We start from the raw sequence: 15,720 nt of genomic DNA, 5'->3' as shown, positions 1-15,720 counted from the left end.
AAACTTTTGGCATAGTTGGTTAATATTTAGATTCTGAATGTAACCAAATTTATATTCTTCTTCTGTAATCTCTTTTACATGCATCAGGAAGGCTGAAACCTAAAATGAAATAAGATTGTCATTAAGGAAATCCTCATTACTACCTTATTCGGTTATTTTCATAAACATGTTGATGTTTCATACCTATGACTATGATCATATATTTCATTCCAGTGCTTAACGTTTCAAATTTGCTACTACGGATGATAATTACTATTTTCAAGACTATTCAATCTTACCCATGCAACTGTTAGCTTGATTTTGTAATTTCAGTCATCTTTTAGATTCCCCCTTGTTGTACTTTTTCCTAGTAATTTTACAATTGTTGAACGTGTTCAAAACTTTTTTGGGTGGTTAGCTAATTTTTGCCTCCTTGACCATGCATGTATTATGATACACATAATAATACTTGGATCAAAATTCTATATGATTGTATGAGAAAAATGTCAATAACAATGGCCAAGAAAGTGAAGTATGCAAGATAGAAAATGAAATATGTAACTTTCTGAACTATATTCCATAATATGATAAGTTTCAAGTACACCAGCAATAATATTCAAATTTCAACTGTACAATGACTAGAGGGAGAAAAAAAAGGATAAGGTTGCTACAACTACCTTTCAAGAGAAACAGAGAACTCCAGATCTGTCAACTGAGAGAAAAGAGAACCAACTGTGGACTCAACAATAACACAACAATAGTTTATTGTATAGGTTAATGCATCTCAACTCGAACGGAAAGGAGCATTTAGCAACTATTTAGAGGCTAAATTTCCTAAACCTAGAGAAAGTAGAAAAGATGCTAAATTTGTTCTAAGGAGAATTCTTATTCTTTGTTACCGTATCTCTTTGCAATGATAGGACGCACATCATCAGCATCAGCCAATGTCTCTAGAAAGGGAAGTAATGACATTAGCGCACAATCTGATGGATCATCAAACCAACTCTTTATGGGAATACCATTATTCACTTGCAACCGGAAAACCTGAAATGTGTGGAAAGTGAAAGGATTGAACATCAAATGCAGATAACATATTTCCTCCCCTCCCCTATCAAGGCCAGACAGTAGCCTATGAATGATTTGAAGAGAGTCTAAGCCTAATGCTCATTGGGGGAAAAAATTACTTACCAAGTAACCAGAGATTTAAATTTTAAAATAACATTGTCATGAGACATCAATAATACTTAACAGTAACTGAAAACTGCTTAAAATAAAGTATTAAAAGAAAAATTGAGACTTGAACCAACAAAAGATAGTGATAGATTGTATACCTGAGGTGAATTATCAATTATGACAACTTTTGAAAGATCAACACCCAATATGGTAAGATCTTTTGTATAATTTCCATCTGAAAACAGGCATGATTCTCGATACACACGGCGAGAAATAAATTTTTCATCTGGATCCAATACATCAAGTAGTTGCTTTGCATATATGCTTTGGCTGGCCGTAAAAATAATAACTTCAAACATTTCTGATACTCTCTCCAAGAATGTGTGGAGGAAAGGCCTCTGTTTTACGTATACTGTGTAATCTTTCATATTGAAGAAAATGTTAAAAGTGAAATCTGCGTTATCACAATGTTCCAGCGTAGAATGAACAAGGGTCTCTGCACATAAGAAAGCACGGAAGGCGGCTATGGTGAATACGATTTTCAACTGTAAATACTTCAGAAATAAAACATCTAAAAAAAATGGCAAATCTTGTTTTCAACGAAACAATGTTATATCATCCTGCAGAGATGTTCAAAGTTGTTAGTTGAACCAAGTGAGTTTTAAAGTAATCCAATGAATTCAATTAAATTTTGTAGCATCAACTTTTGTAAGTTTTTCCCATATACATGGACAGACAAATACAGTAGCACATACACACTAATATTCAACAAAAGTTAATCGAGCTAGCTGATTTGATATCATGTTATTCCAAGTCTCTATTATTAAATAATGAAGAAAATCGTGATATATGAGGAAATATGAAATCCAATCCTACGCGAAAAACTAAGATACACTAAAGATCAAGATATTATAAAATATTTCAATATGGTAACAAATTCAAATGTTATGCAGATTCAAAATTCACTATAACTACTGCTTCAGAGCAATTAGTATCAGCAATTTGTATGGACTTTTCTAAATTTCTTTCTTACGGATATGAATGCAGAATAAATATCCATGAATAGCTAAAGCAGCAGATTCTTATGAAACTTTTACTTGGTATTATGAACTTTATTGTTTAAATAACTGAAACAGCAATAGTTTTAGCAATACCAAGCTATGGAATGAAAAATATATGCATATATCTTTATTTTAGATTAAACACCAATAAACTGGAAGATAAATCATCTACAGTTTACACCAATACTACATTAAGTAATTATAAATAGATTATTAGTAATCGGTGGTAAACAAGTATCATAATTTCTTACCATCTAAATCAAGCACAAGGGTTACTGATTTTCTTCTTGGAGATTGCTTAGGAAATAGTGTGGGCTGGTCATTTAATTCTACTTCTGATAGTTCTGGTAAACTCTTGATAAATGACTGTGGATCAAAGCACTCTTCCTTATCCAAGTCATCTTTGACATCGGACTCCTGGTTGCAGGATCTTATCTGAGCTATAGCAGAATACAAGCTAGCACTTTCACGAACCACAGCACCTTCTCCGCATGACATGATATCTGGAGTACATCCAACTTTAGCATCATCTTCACGAACAGGCAGGATCGTGTACTGTTCAGAAGCACAAACCACGGATGGCTCGGTGGATCCAAAATCAGATAGGTAGTTGGTTTCACCGACATCATCATCCAATGAATTTCCACAAAAGGGTAAGTTTGTAATGATCATGTCAGAAATGTAGAAGTCAGATACATCACATGTTTCAAAGCCACGTATGTTTCTTCCTTCATCAGCTACAACTCCTTCCATGTTAGTATCACCAAAGCTCACTATAAGACAGTCGAAGTTGTCAGAATATAAATAATAACAACGAGATAGCTATAAAGTAACTGTACATTGTGATGCAGTCAATTCAATCAAAGCGACCCTGGAATGAACCCCCTATTGTAAAAACTTGAGCTATTATGTGAAACAGGTGAGTGGTTTTATATCTAGCACGACCCCTAACGCGTGATTCCATTGGGGTTAAATCGGGGACAATGCACAAGACCATTCAAATTTGTGCTGAAATTTAACTTTTACTAGGTTATAGGCTTTGATTCTGTATTATGAACCCAACCAACTAACTTTTTAGGCTAAGCTATTAGGTGAAAGCATCTGAATGGTTTTATATCTAGCAGCCATAAGTTCGAAAACCGGACATATTAATTTGTCTGCTAAGGAAATTAGGCTGGATTTTAAATTCCATTACTTCAAAATTTAGTAGTTTTATTAAAAAATAAATCATATTTTTAATCTTAGTTGTATTTTACTACTTATCTATTAGGCTCTTAAAGTCAAATTTCAGTCAAAGTACAGAGCTTTGCGAGCTTTCTTTAATTCCTCCCAGTTTTTCATTGCTAGTTTTGTTCATTACTCATTTACTACTTAGGCTGACTTTAAGACTATTTGTCCCTACATTTGACTAGTCATATTTTAAAAGATAACAATCAGCTCATAGATTCAACAACCTCTAATGCCTCTCGTCTTTGGCTACAACCATGATATGGAGATTTAAACCAACAATCTCCTACAAACAGCTAAACACTCCCACCCCTAGTAAATTTCTAGTGCTTTGTAAGATTTTAACTTCGGTATGATTTTAAATTGATTTCTTCTTCACAAATCCTATTTCTTTATTTTTTTTTTAAATTTATCAAGTGGGCCGATCTAATTTCTCTGGCAAGAAGCATCAAAATTTGGCCCATTAAATTCAAATGCAGTAATAAGTCCTGCTTTTTATTTACCTAAGATTATCAGACTTAGGAAAGAAATTCATACAGTGCAAGTTATCACATAAGTTATTAAGAAAATAATAAAGTTGCATGATAAATCTTGCTTTCAAATTAAAAAACAAATAAGAAAACATTACAATCATGTTCTTTCAGAGTGTCACGGATACATTACAAACAAGCAAAGAACACATACAAATAACAGAGTTTTCATACCTGTGCCTTTTTCAGTATAATGTTGTGAATGGACTTCGATGGGCTCAAAAGCAGGAGAAAAAATTGTTTCTAAGTTCTCTGTACAGAGATTGGTTAGTTCCTAGAAAAGAAAGAAAAAAAAGAGTTATGGCAATCATGCATTACAGAAGAGTTTAAATGTCACGGAAACAAGTATTATATAATAATGTTTCAACAGAAAACTAAACTAAAGCTTGAAGCATCTACAAGCATCTATCTAGTTGGGAAATGGAGAATTTCTATTTATCTGGAAAAGGATAACTCATTGGTATGTTTATCAGTGTATGCCCCAAATTAGTTGACAATAGGGTTTGGCAACCTTCAAAAGGCAGATAACCATGTACAATTGGCTGGTTTTAAAATTCTGGTTTTAGATATTTCTTAAAATTAGATTCTTATTTAATTAATTTAAAATTCAAATTAGATTAAAACAAATAAACTTAAAAAGTTGGTTTTAAAATAACCAGTGTATGTTTGATCTATAAATTATCTAATTTCTCTACCTCCTTGTCTCTTTCTAATTTAAATTAAATTTAAGAGAAAGATAGACTAAGATTTGCAAATATTTACTACTATGCTAATATCAAACTATATATATACAGAAAATTGGTGTTACCAGGATAGAGGAACATACAGAAAACTGGTGTTGGGAGTCAGAGTTTTCATAATCCAGATGTTCTTTGCCATCATTAGATTGATCAGTTGCAATGTCTTTGGGCAGCATTCTTGAAGAAACTATCGAAAAATAGCAAGAATTATCAAACGCGTAGAATCAAAATAATGCCAATTTAAAACTCACTTGTAAATCAAGGAAGATTGTAAGTGACAGAAAGTGATACTATCTACGATCACAGAATTGACATGAATTATATCAAGAAAATTAACTGGCAAAAAAATTTAAAAAACTAAGGAACCTGGTCACTTTGTATCATACCTGGTCACTCTACTCAATTAAAAATTAAGCATTAGTGTTTTTTATGATAGGCAGATCATACAAACAATTTTCTCTACCATCAAAAGACTTTTCAGATAAACCGCAACTAATGATTTAACAACTGAATTTCAATCATATTTTGGAAACCTGGTCCTAATATTCTGATAACGAGCAGCTAAATCTTAGGTCCTGTTTTTTTAATTGTGACAGAAGAACAGAATTTTGACCCTATAGAAACCTTAAGGCTACAGACTCAGAACTACCTTAAAGTTCAGAACAGAAACCAAATTTGAAAATTCAACTCGATGATAAATTCATAATTACATCTCACATTACAGTCAGCTCTTTTACGTCCTCTACTAGTTGGCTCCAAAGTCTCAACTTACCTGATCAAGGCAATGACAGATAAACCAATTTGTCTAAGCGAGGATTTTATTTTCTTTTTATTATAACGTGCTTTCTGTCCCCGGATGTGTAGCGGGTTATGAAAGATTGACATTAAGACCTATACTATAGAACAATTTGTGAGTAAGTGTAGGAGTGCGGCAACTTATGCAGGAGAATCTTGACATAACATGGTCATCTGAGAAGATTCAGATTCCTAAACAACAAGTATAAGTATATAAATGATGATAATTTTACTTTTCCTAGTAGAATGTCAAAAGGCATGTATTTCATACATCAATCGTCCTTTATTAATTACGATACAAATTAAGACAAAATATCACCCAGGCAAAACACCAACAAAGGTTCTATGGCTAGCTTAAAATCAGTAACGAAAACTCCAAATCAGCAGCATGTTATACTCCCTCCGGTCGCTATTATAAGCAAACAAGTGACATCAAATCTTGGTCACTATTATGAGCAAAAGTCATTTATTTTTAAACTTATTAATTCTTATATTACTAGTATATCCTTCATTTAATTCAAATGCATTTAATGTTAGTAGTTGATTCATCAAATATAACTAAAAATATTATAGTAAATTTTACATTGATTGTACATGAAATCAAGAAAATTAATTACACTTAACTAACTTTCATAATCAGTGTGAAAGTAGTTACTTTTGCTTATAATTGTGACCGGAGGGAGTATATTATATATATTAAAATGCTGAATAAAGAGACCGAAAAAGAACAAATGAAGCAAAAACACGAAAACGTACTAGTAAGAAAAAATTTACATAGATACTTTGACAGAAACATCAAAGAAAGATTAAATTTAAGCCATCTCAAGTAGCTTCTTACCATTTATACAATTTTGAATAGTTGTGTCGATCTCTACCTCCTGAGCAGAAATCACGATTTTAGAACATGGGTTTTTGGAAATTACTTTTGATGTTTGACATATTTGAAGATCATTTCTCTCTGCCAAACAGCTCGCACTTACTTTGCTCTTCATTTTTAGGGATGGCATTTGATTTGTGCTTATAATCGGTACAGCAATTTTGCTTTCGGCACATTTGTGGGGAACCAAGGTCCCTCTTGACAGTCAAAGCAAGCAGCAGAAGAGCCTGTTGCACAAAAATACCAAATTATGAATTATATATCATCTGTTTGAAACCACGTCCAAATACAAGCAAACATACGTATTGCTAGAGCTACGAAAGATAGCTTCATATATTTCACGTTAAAAAACCTAGGGACGCGAGAATTTAAAGAAAAACGCAGTACGAAACATATCAAAATTCAGCAGGACATAAAATAATTGAGAAATGCGTATCTAAGAAAAGGAAACTGAAAATCCAAGTCCTTTCTTCTTTATATAAAAGATGATGATATCATTAAGAAAAGATAGGTGAGAAATAATGAAACACTTCAAAAGTCTAACAAAGTTTAAAATTAACTTAGCTTATGTTTGGTTCTAGTTAAAATTAACTTAGGTAAAAATAATTGATTTTGAGCTAAATGAGTTGAATAATAAATTTCAATGTAAAAATCACGTTTAAACTCAAAATTATAACTAAAAGTAGAATCAATTCCAGAAGCAGAATCAATTCTACTTTAAAAATATCAAACACCTCAAAATCGTTTCAAAATCAATTCTACATGTCTAGAATTGCTTTTGCCTATTCCAAAAGCTAAACCAAACATCCATCTTTGTTCAAACTAATCCATCTACAAAAACACTCCAAAAACCATAAAAATTGACCAATTCACACACCAAATCTAGAGTCAACCTAGAAAGTTATCATAACAAACTCAACAAGAAACTACACTCAAAATGATTGAAGAAACTAGCAAGATTAAGTTGCAGTAACTCAGCAGAATAAGCTATTATTAATATTATAACTAACAATTATCTCAAACAGTTCAAAGATCAAAGAAACAAAAAAGAAACTGTAATTTTGCTGAACAATGTAAAATTCAAAAAGAACACAGTGAAATTGAATAACAGATTGATTACCTCTGCTAAAAACGGAACCAACGACTTTCTCTCTCTAGTTTCTCTCTCTAGAAATCCATTGATTTACAGTTTCCGCGAGTCAGAGAGAGAGGACTGAGAAAGATCCATAGTTATTCTATCTATGCGCTGTTTGGTGATGCTTTTGACGGCTGGGATGATATCTGTTGATTCAGCCATTTGAAAAGTGACACGTGGCGCGTGGAACCAGCTAAGGAAGACGCGTCGACACGTGCTGCTTCGCGGAAAGAGAGGTAATTTTGATTACACAACAGGATGTGGGCGCTGTCATACGCGCGTTGGGAAGTGCGTGGGGGTCACTCTCAGTTTGTATTTCAGCTTGGTGTGTGCTTTTGACCTTTGAAGTCTAAGGCACGGTTTTTGTTGTTGTTGTTGTTTTTGTGGCTGTTAGTGAAGTTTGAGGTCCACTTCGTTCAACACTTGGCAATTTAGGAAGTAAAAAGTCTTTTTTTAATCAAAAAAAACTTTTCTTTTGATATTAATAAAAAATATAACAATATTGTTTTAATAAATACATTTTTTTATTGGCTTAATTGCAACTTTAGTCCTCCTATTTTGTCTTTTTCTTGATTTTGATCTCTCTATTTTAAAAATCACTATTTTAGTCTTCTTTTTAAGTTTTCTGTGCAATTTTCGTCTCTTTATTTTGCTTTTTTCTGCAAAATTAGTCTCTATTCCTATCTCTTTTTCAATAGAAAACTCAAAAGGGGACCAAAATCGTGATTTTAAAAATGGGGGGACTAAAATCGAAAAAAAGATAAAATAGGGGGACCAAAGTTGCAATTAAGTCTTTTTTATTATTAAAATTAACATAATAACTGTTATTTTAAAAAATAAAAATTAAATGGAATTTTTAAAATAAGATGGAGAGAATATATATACATACACATAATTATATTAATTTATTTGCTTTATCATAAACAATTATTCTCTTATTTATCAATAACTAATATTATTTATTGATTTTTTTTTGTGTAGTCAAGTGAATGGAGTTCAGTTTTTAAAGATGAACAAGTGGAATGTCGTGGATTCGAACTCGCGACTCTACACCTGATGTTTTTGCATAACTAGCAAGTGAGATGACTTAACGGGAATATTATGTTAGAAGTGTTTTATCATGAATTTCTCATAAAACTAATAACAAGTAAAACAGAGCGCAAAAACGTTAACACCATAATTGTGGGATATTGGATCGAACTCTAGTATGGCCGAAGGGTAGCTTCTTGGTTCGACAGGGTTAAGCATGAAGTCGAAGGTTGCTCACATGCTTGTGTCGAAGATGCTAGGGTTGTTAGCATGTTAAATTAGGTTTTAGTGTTTAAACCCTAATTTGTTAAGTTAGCTTGTTTATTAAGTTGGCTTGTGTAATGGGCCTTGTGGAAAAAGCCCATTAGTTAGTATGTTAGGTTTTATTATAAATAGCATACTAGTCTCTCATCATTAAAAAGCTGCAAATCCTAATTTAGGGTGAGAGAGGTTATTTGTTATTCTTGTAAACTTGTAATCTTGTTTTAAGAGAAAGTAAAAGAATAACGGTTATAACCAATTATTGTGTTCTTCTTCTCCCCTATAATTCCCTATTATACTTTGTCATTGGTATCGTTTTTCACAACAAATTGGTGCGGTGAGCGTGGAAAAGATGCCTTCAACAAAGTATGAGATTGAAAAGTTCACCGTGAATGATTTCGGTCTGTGGCGCTTGAAGATGAAAGCCCTACTGGTTCAGCAGGGTTGTTTGGAAGTGTTGAAGGGAGAGGCAGCCATGAATGCTGCATTAACGGCAGCGGAGAAGACAACTATGATCGAGAAAGCACACAGCGCAATTCTGTTGAGCCTTGGTGATAAGGTTCTCCGGCAGGTATCAAAGGAGACGACGGCATCAGGGTTATGGGTGAAACTTGAAAGTTTGTATATGACCAAATCGCTGGTAAATCGACTCTACCTGAAGCAAGCTTTGTATTCATTCAAGATGATTGAAGACAAAGTATTGGCTGAGCAGTTGGATATGTTCAACAAGCTGATTCTTGATCTTGAAAATATTGATGTGAAGATCGATGATGAAGATCAAGCGCTGTTACTATTGTGTTCTTTGCCTCGATCACATGCTCACTTCAAAGAAACTCTCTTGTATGGAAGGGAGTCCCTGACGTTTGAAGAAGTTCAATCAGCCTTGTACTCTAAGGACTTGAATGAACGAAAGGAGCATAAACCTTCGACTGTTGGCGAAGGTTTGGCCGTTAAAGGAAAACTCTTACGAAAGGATGGTAAGTTCGACAAGAAGAAAGGCAAAAGCCAGTCGAAGACTTACAGTGGCGAAGCATCTGGCATTCGATGCTACCATTGTAAGAAGGAGGGTCACACAAGAAAGGTGTGCCCTGAACGCTTGAAATATCATGGAGGTAAGGATAATGGCAACGCTGCCATTGTTCAAGATGATTTCGAATCATCTGATGTTCTTGTGGTTTCAAGCAGTGACTCTAAGAAGGAGTGGATTATGGATTCAGGTTGCACTTGGCACATGACTCCAAACAAAGACTTGTTCGAGGAATTATGTGATCAAGATGGTGGATCAGTATTGCTGGGAAACAACAAGGCTTGCAAGATTGCAGGTGTTGGATCTGTGAGATTCAAGCTCCATGATGAGTCAATAAGGTTGTTGACTGAAGTCAGGTATGTTCCTGATTTGAAGAGAAATCTGCTTTCTCTTGGTGAATTCGACAAGAAAGGATATGTTTTCCAAGGAGAGAAAAGTATCCTAAGAGTCATGAAGGGTTCGAAGGAAGTCTTGAGAGGCGTGAAGAAACAAGGCTTGTATACCCTTGAGGCTGAAGTTGTAAGTGGTTCGACAAATGTTGTATCCACGAAACCTTTGTCGAAGACAGAAATCTGGCACATGAGATTGGGCCATGTCAGTGAAAGGGGTCTGGTCGAATTAGGGAAACAAAATCTGCTTGGTGGAGACAAAGTCGAAAAGCTGAAGTTTTGTGAACCCTGTGTACTTGGAAAATCTTGCAGAGTGAAGTTCAACAAAGGCAAACAAAGAACACATGGATCCCTTGATTACATCCATGCTGATCTTTGGGGTCCTGCAAGGTGTGCATCACATTCAGGAGCAAGGTATTTTCTATCCATAGTAGATGATTATTCCAGAAAATTATGGGTATTCATCCAGAAGACTAAGGATGAAACTTTTGAGAATTTCAAAAGTTGGAAGACTCTGGTTGAAAATCAGACTGGCAGGAAGGTCAAGAGGTTGAGAACCGACAATGGCCTTGAATTTTGCAATGAGGCATTCGACAGTTTTTGTGCTGCCTCTGGTATTGCAAGGCATAGAACTACTGCAGGTACTCCACAGCAAAATGGTTTGGCTGAAAGGTTTAATCGAACTATTTTGGAGAGAGTCAGATGCATGTTGACTAGTGCGGGGTTAACAAAGGTGTTCTGGGCTGAGGCTGTTTCGACAGCAACATATCTGATAAACAGATGTCCTTCGACAGCGTTAGATATGAAGACACCTGAAGAAGTTTGGTCGGGACATCCACCAGATCTCGACAAACTGAGAGTATTTGGCTGTGTAGCCTATGCTCACATTAGGCAAGACAAGGTCGAACCTAGAGCTCTGAAATGCATGTTCATGGGATACCCTGAAGGAGTCAAAGCTTATAGGCTATGGTGCCTAGAGCCAGGTCACAGGAGGTGTATCACCAGTCGAGATGTAGTTTTCAATGAAGCTGAAATGGCTTTTAAGAAAACTGATGATGTTGGTCAAAGTACAGAAACATCTGACGAAGAGCTGGAACAGGTAGAAATTCCTGTTGAGGTGGAGCATGTTGATGCTGAATTGCATATCCCAGATGAAGTCGAAGAAGAAGCAGAAGATGCTGAAGTTGAGGAAACTGACGATGACTACCTATTGTCGAGAGATAGGTCGAGAAGAGTCATCAAGCCACCTCAGAGACTTGGATATGCAGATCTTATAGCTTATGCCTTAATCTCTGCAAGTGAGGTTCTAGACGAAGAACCTAGAGACTATAAGGAAGTTATGAGGAGTCGAAATAAGACTGAATGGCTGAAGGCCATGGATGATGAGATGAAATCTCTTCATGATAATCATACCTGGGAACTGATCAAGAAACCTGTTGGGGCAAGGTTAGTCAGCTGTAAATGGATTTTCAAAGTTAAGGAAGGAATTGAAGGAGTGATGTCGAAAAGATACAAGGCAAGGTTAGTTGCAAGGGGTTTCACTCAGAAAGAAGGTGTCGACTTCAATGATGTGTTTTCTCCTGTTGTGAAGCATAGGTCCATTCGAATGTTGCTTGCCATGGTGGCACAGTTCGATCTTGAACTGGAACAGATGGATGTGAAGACTGCGTTCTTGTATGGTGATTTAGATGAAACGATCCTGATGAGGCAACCTGAAGGGTATGTCGAAAAGGGGAAGGAAGATTATGTGTGCAAGTTAAAGAGATCTTTGTATGGGCTGAAACAATCTCCTCGACAGTGGAATAGGAGATTCGACAAGTTCATGGCACGCATAAGTTTCATTAGAAGTCAGTTCGACCACTGCGTTTACTTCAGATTTCGACCTGGTAATTCATTTGTTATTTTGTTGCTTTATGTGGATGATATTCTCATAGCAAGCAACAATGTTGAAGATGTGATGAGGGTGAAGGCTGAACTCAATAAGGAGTTCGATATGAAGGATCTGGGAGCTGCTTCCAGGATTCTTGGAATTGACATTCGAAGAGATAGAAAGAAGTCGAAGTTATGTCTATCTCAAGAGGCATATCTACGGAAGATTCTTGAAAAGTTTGGTATGTCGAATTCGAAGCCAGTTGTGACTCCAACAAACCCTCAATTCAAGCTGAGTATTGATCAGTGTCCCAGTACTGATGTGGAAAGAGCCTATATGAATAGCATCCCATATGCTAATATAGTTGGTTCTTTGATGTATGCTATGGTTTGTACTAGACCCGACATAGCATACGCAGTAAGTCTTGTAAGCAGGTACATGGCGAATCCTGGAAAGGCTCACTGGCAAGCATTGAAGTGGATTTTAAGGTACATAAATGGGTCTCTGAATAGAGTCCTAATTTATGGTGGAGCCTTGGGTGAAGATGGTAAAGCAGTAATCGAAGGATATGTCGACTCTGATTATGCAGGTTGTATGGATTCCAGGAAATCTATTTCTGGATATGTTTTCGCTATGTTTGGCACTGCAATTAGTTGGAAAGCAACACTTCAGAAGGTTGTTGCTCTATCAACCACTGAAGCGGAGTATATTGCCCTAACTGAAGCTGTGAAAGAAGCATTGTGGCTTGAAGGTTTTGCGAATGAGCTGAAACTTCAAGGTCGAGGTATCACTGTTAAATGTGATAGTCAAAGTGCAATACACCTGTCGAAAAATTCAGCCTATCATGAGCGAACTAAGCACATTGATGTGAGGCTGCATTTCGTCAGAGGAGTAATCGAGCGTGGAGAAGTCCAAGTGCTGAAGGTTTCGACTGAAGACAATGTTGCTGATATGATCACCAAGACATTGCCGAGTTGCAAGTTTTTCCACTGTATGCAGTTGATAAAGCTGCATGAAGAAAGCTAGTGTGTTCCCTTGATGTTGTAGAGTTAGATCCAAGGTGGAGATTTGTGGGATATTGGATCGAACTCTAGTATGGCCGAAGGGTAGCTTCTTGGTTCGACAGGGTTAAGCATGAAGTCGAAGGTTGCTCACATGCTTGTGTCGAAGATGCTAGGGTTGTTAGCATGTTAAATTAGGTTTTAGTGTTTAAACCCTAATTTGTTAAGTTAGCTTGTTTATTAAGTTGGCTTGTGTAATGGGCCTTGTGGAAAAAGCCCATTAGTTAGTATGTTAGGTTTTATTATAAATAGCATACTAGTCTCTCATCATTAAAAAGCTGCAAATCCTAATTTAGGGTGAGAGAGGTTATTTGTTATTCTTGTAAACTTGTAATCTTGTTTTAAGAGAAAGTAAAAGAATAACGGTTATAACCAATTATTGTGTTCTTCTTCTCCCCTATAATTCCCTATTATACTTTGTCATTGGTATCGTTTTTCACAACAATAATAAATATGGCTATATGAAATTTTTATGTTTTTTACTTTAAAATACGTGAAGGCTAACTTGAGCACATAACCTATTTTGTTTGGTAGGAAATAGAAATGAAAGATGTGTTAGATCTTATGTTGGGGTCTACTGCAAAACATCGACAAGAAGAAGATGAAAATTATACGATAAAAATTGCACAAAATAAATTCCAAAACGTGTGTTTACACTAAACTTTAGGTTCGATTCGCCCCCACCAGTTTCGGTAATTGGATGCAAATGGGTTAACCGACGAATCTCCTTCAAGATACTCTAGAAACCTTAACATGAATCGCACATTCATATTATGCATATCGACCAACGGTATTTTACCGAATAAAGTTTCCTCATTTATTTTCGTGCACTAGAAAAATAAAGAAATGACTTAGATATGATATTTGGCTCTTGAAATACATTATTTTCGTATCCTTTTCGGTTTGGAAATTATCTCTATTTATAGAGAAATTCATGCCACTTGGTGAAAGGAAACAACCCTTCGAAAGAGTTTATTCATGAATTGTTACATTGCTTCAATTGTAAAGCATTACACCTTTTCTCTAAAACGTCTTTTTTTTAACCATTGCAACTTTCCAAATATATTTCAAAAGTTCTCCAACAATCCCCCAACATTTTCAAAATATATCTAAATCCATTATTCAGGAAATTTTATGGTTTCGAATAAAGGTATCTGACGATTTGAATCATTACTTAGTAAGTCAGGTTTTCACTCATCCTCGGATAGATTGGTAGACAAGCTTTGAACCAATTATTCATTAGAACAATTGTGAATAACTCACACATGAAATCTTGGTACCATTGATCGAATTATCAATATGACACATTTAATAAGGTCTTGTGTCTCATATCCTTTTCATGAGAATTTAAGAGTCAAGCCCTTGAACTCTATGAAGCGGCACCACTTCATTCTCATATAGGTATACTATATCAGAAATGCACCCATTATTATGCATTCTACCAAACATATGATATATGTCTATTAAGAGGAAGACTTCATCCTACCACATTTATTCTTATGGTCCAAGTACTTTTACTCCTTGGGATGCATTTATTGTCAAGTACTTCAATCACTCTAATAATGTAATTTCATCATTGAACTTAAGACTTAACATTAATCAAGTGTGAGTTTAGTTTCCACTATTGATGATTAATTAGATATGGGCTTGTTCCACATCCATTAATGATGTTTTCCTCGTATTCAGTTATATCCAAAGACATCATATCATTGTCAATCATTTTCTCAAAGAATCCTAAGACTTTTCAAACTTTAATAAACTTTGAATATTCGATCTTTCAAATAGTCATGTCTATGATTACTTTATGTACTCTTGATAACATTTACCACCTATCATCAAACCATGACACCTTTGTCATATTAGTACATTTATCATATGCAAAATATATTATATATTCTTGATAATTTTGACAAATTATCATCATGACACTTTTGTCATTCATTTTTCCATATATACGAATTGTATGTCATTTTTCATTTACCATCCTTTTTAGTTTGAAGTTTTACTTCTACATAAATATATCCAAAACATATTTAATTCATAACAATCAACAACCATAATCAATTTCTGGATAATTTTTATATACTTCAAAATAATAAATTTTGTTGAACACAAGCAATTCACAAAGCATAATCAAAGATCAATTATATCTTGAAATTATAAGTGTATCATTTTATTCAAAATTCAGCAAATAAATTATAATTTATATTACGATATTATCATTTATTAAACTGTATAAATTAAAGTTAGAAACTCCAGTAAATTTGATTACTTATCATGTCTTTCAACTTCTATACAATTTTCAGTACTGCCTGAATAAACAATTTATGAGAACAAAAATTGATGGGCATGTCGTATAAGTAAATATATAATCGATATTGTACATAATATTAATTCTCATATCATGCCTTGCATATTTACATAATCATATATTCTTGGACATGTGAAAATAATTTCTCATTATATATAAATATAATAGTCACTTATGATATATAATTATCATGATTACTTTCCAATACCAAATTTTCACTATGCACTTGTTTCAAATTATTTTCTATGAATTGTA

General features: G+C 34.5%; 1 protein-coding gene across 4 annotated transcripts; it reads right to left on the bottom strand.

The window, feature by feature from the left end:
- Window positions 1-528: 528 nt before the first annotated feature.
- Window positions 529-7,658, bottom strand: LOC131633334 (uncharacterized). Of its 4 annotated transcripts, none has more exons than XM_058904053.1 (7): window positions 7,503-7,658; window positions 6,344-6,609; window positions 4,779-4,897; window positions 4,145-4,244; window positions 2,465-2,986; window positions 1,311-1,648; window positions 529-1,023 (listed from the first exon to the last, which is right to left on the bottom strand). In XM_058904053.1, exons 2-7 carry the CDS (start codon window positions 6,510-6,512, stop codon window positions 865-867), a joined length of 1,407 nt encoding a protein of 468 aa, XP_058760036.1. In that variant the 5' UTR covers window positions 6,513-6,609; window positions 7,503-7,658; the 3' UTR covers window positions 529-864. The 4 variants fall into 4 exon arrangements, with proteins under 4 accessions (XP_058760036.1, XP_058760037.1, XP_058760038.1 ...); XM_058904054.1 differs by having other exon boundaries at window positions 4,151-4,244; XM_058904055.1 differs by having other exon boundaries at window positions 4,797-4,897.
- Between the last annotated feature and the right edge of the window lie 8,062 nt (window positions 7,659-15,720).

This window comes from Vicia villosa, unplaced genomic scaffold (assembly GCF_029867415.1).
Source record: "Vicia villosa cultivar HV-30 ecotype Madison, WI unplaced genomic scaffold, Vvil1.0 ctg.001112F_1_1_3, whole genome shotgun sequence".
NCBI lineage: Eukaryota > Viridiplantae > Streptophyta > Magnoliopsida > Fabales > Fabaceae > Vicia > Vicia villosa.
The sequence above is the reverse complement of the archived record's forward strand: the minus strand, read 5'-3'. Positions and strand labels throughout refer to the sequence as shown.

Coding starts and splice junctions, on each gene's coding strand:
- LOC131633334 (XM_058904053.1), bottom strand. CDS start 6,512: ATGCCATCCCTAAAAATGAAGAGCAAAGTAAGTGCGAGCTGTTTGGCA. Junction 4,245..4,778: donor CTGTATGTTCCTCTATCCTG/GTAACACCAATT, acceptor TTTCTTTTCTAG/GAACTAACCAATCTCTGTAC. Junction 1,024..1,310: donor TAATTGATAATTCACCTCAG/GTATACAATCTA, acceptor CACACATTTCAG/GTTTTCCGGTTGCAAGTGAA.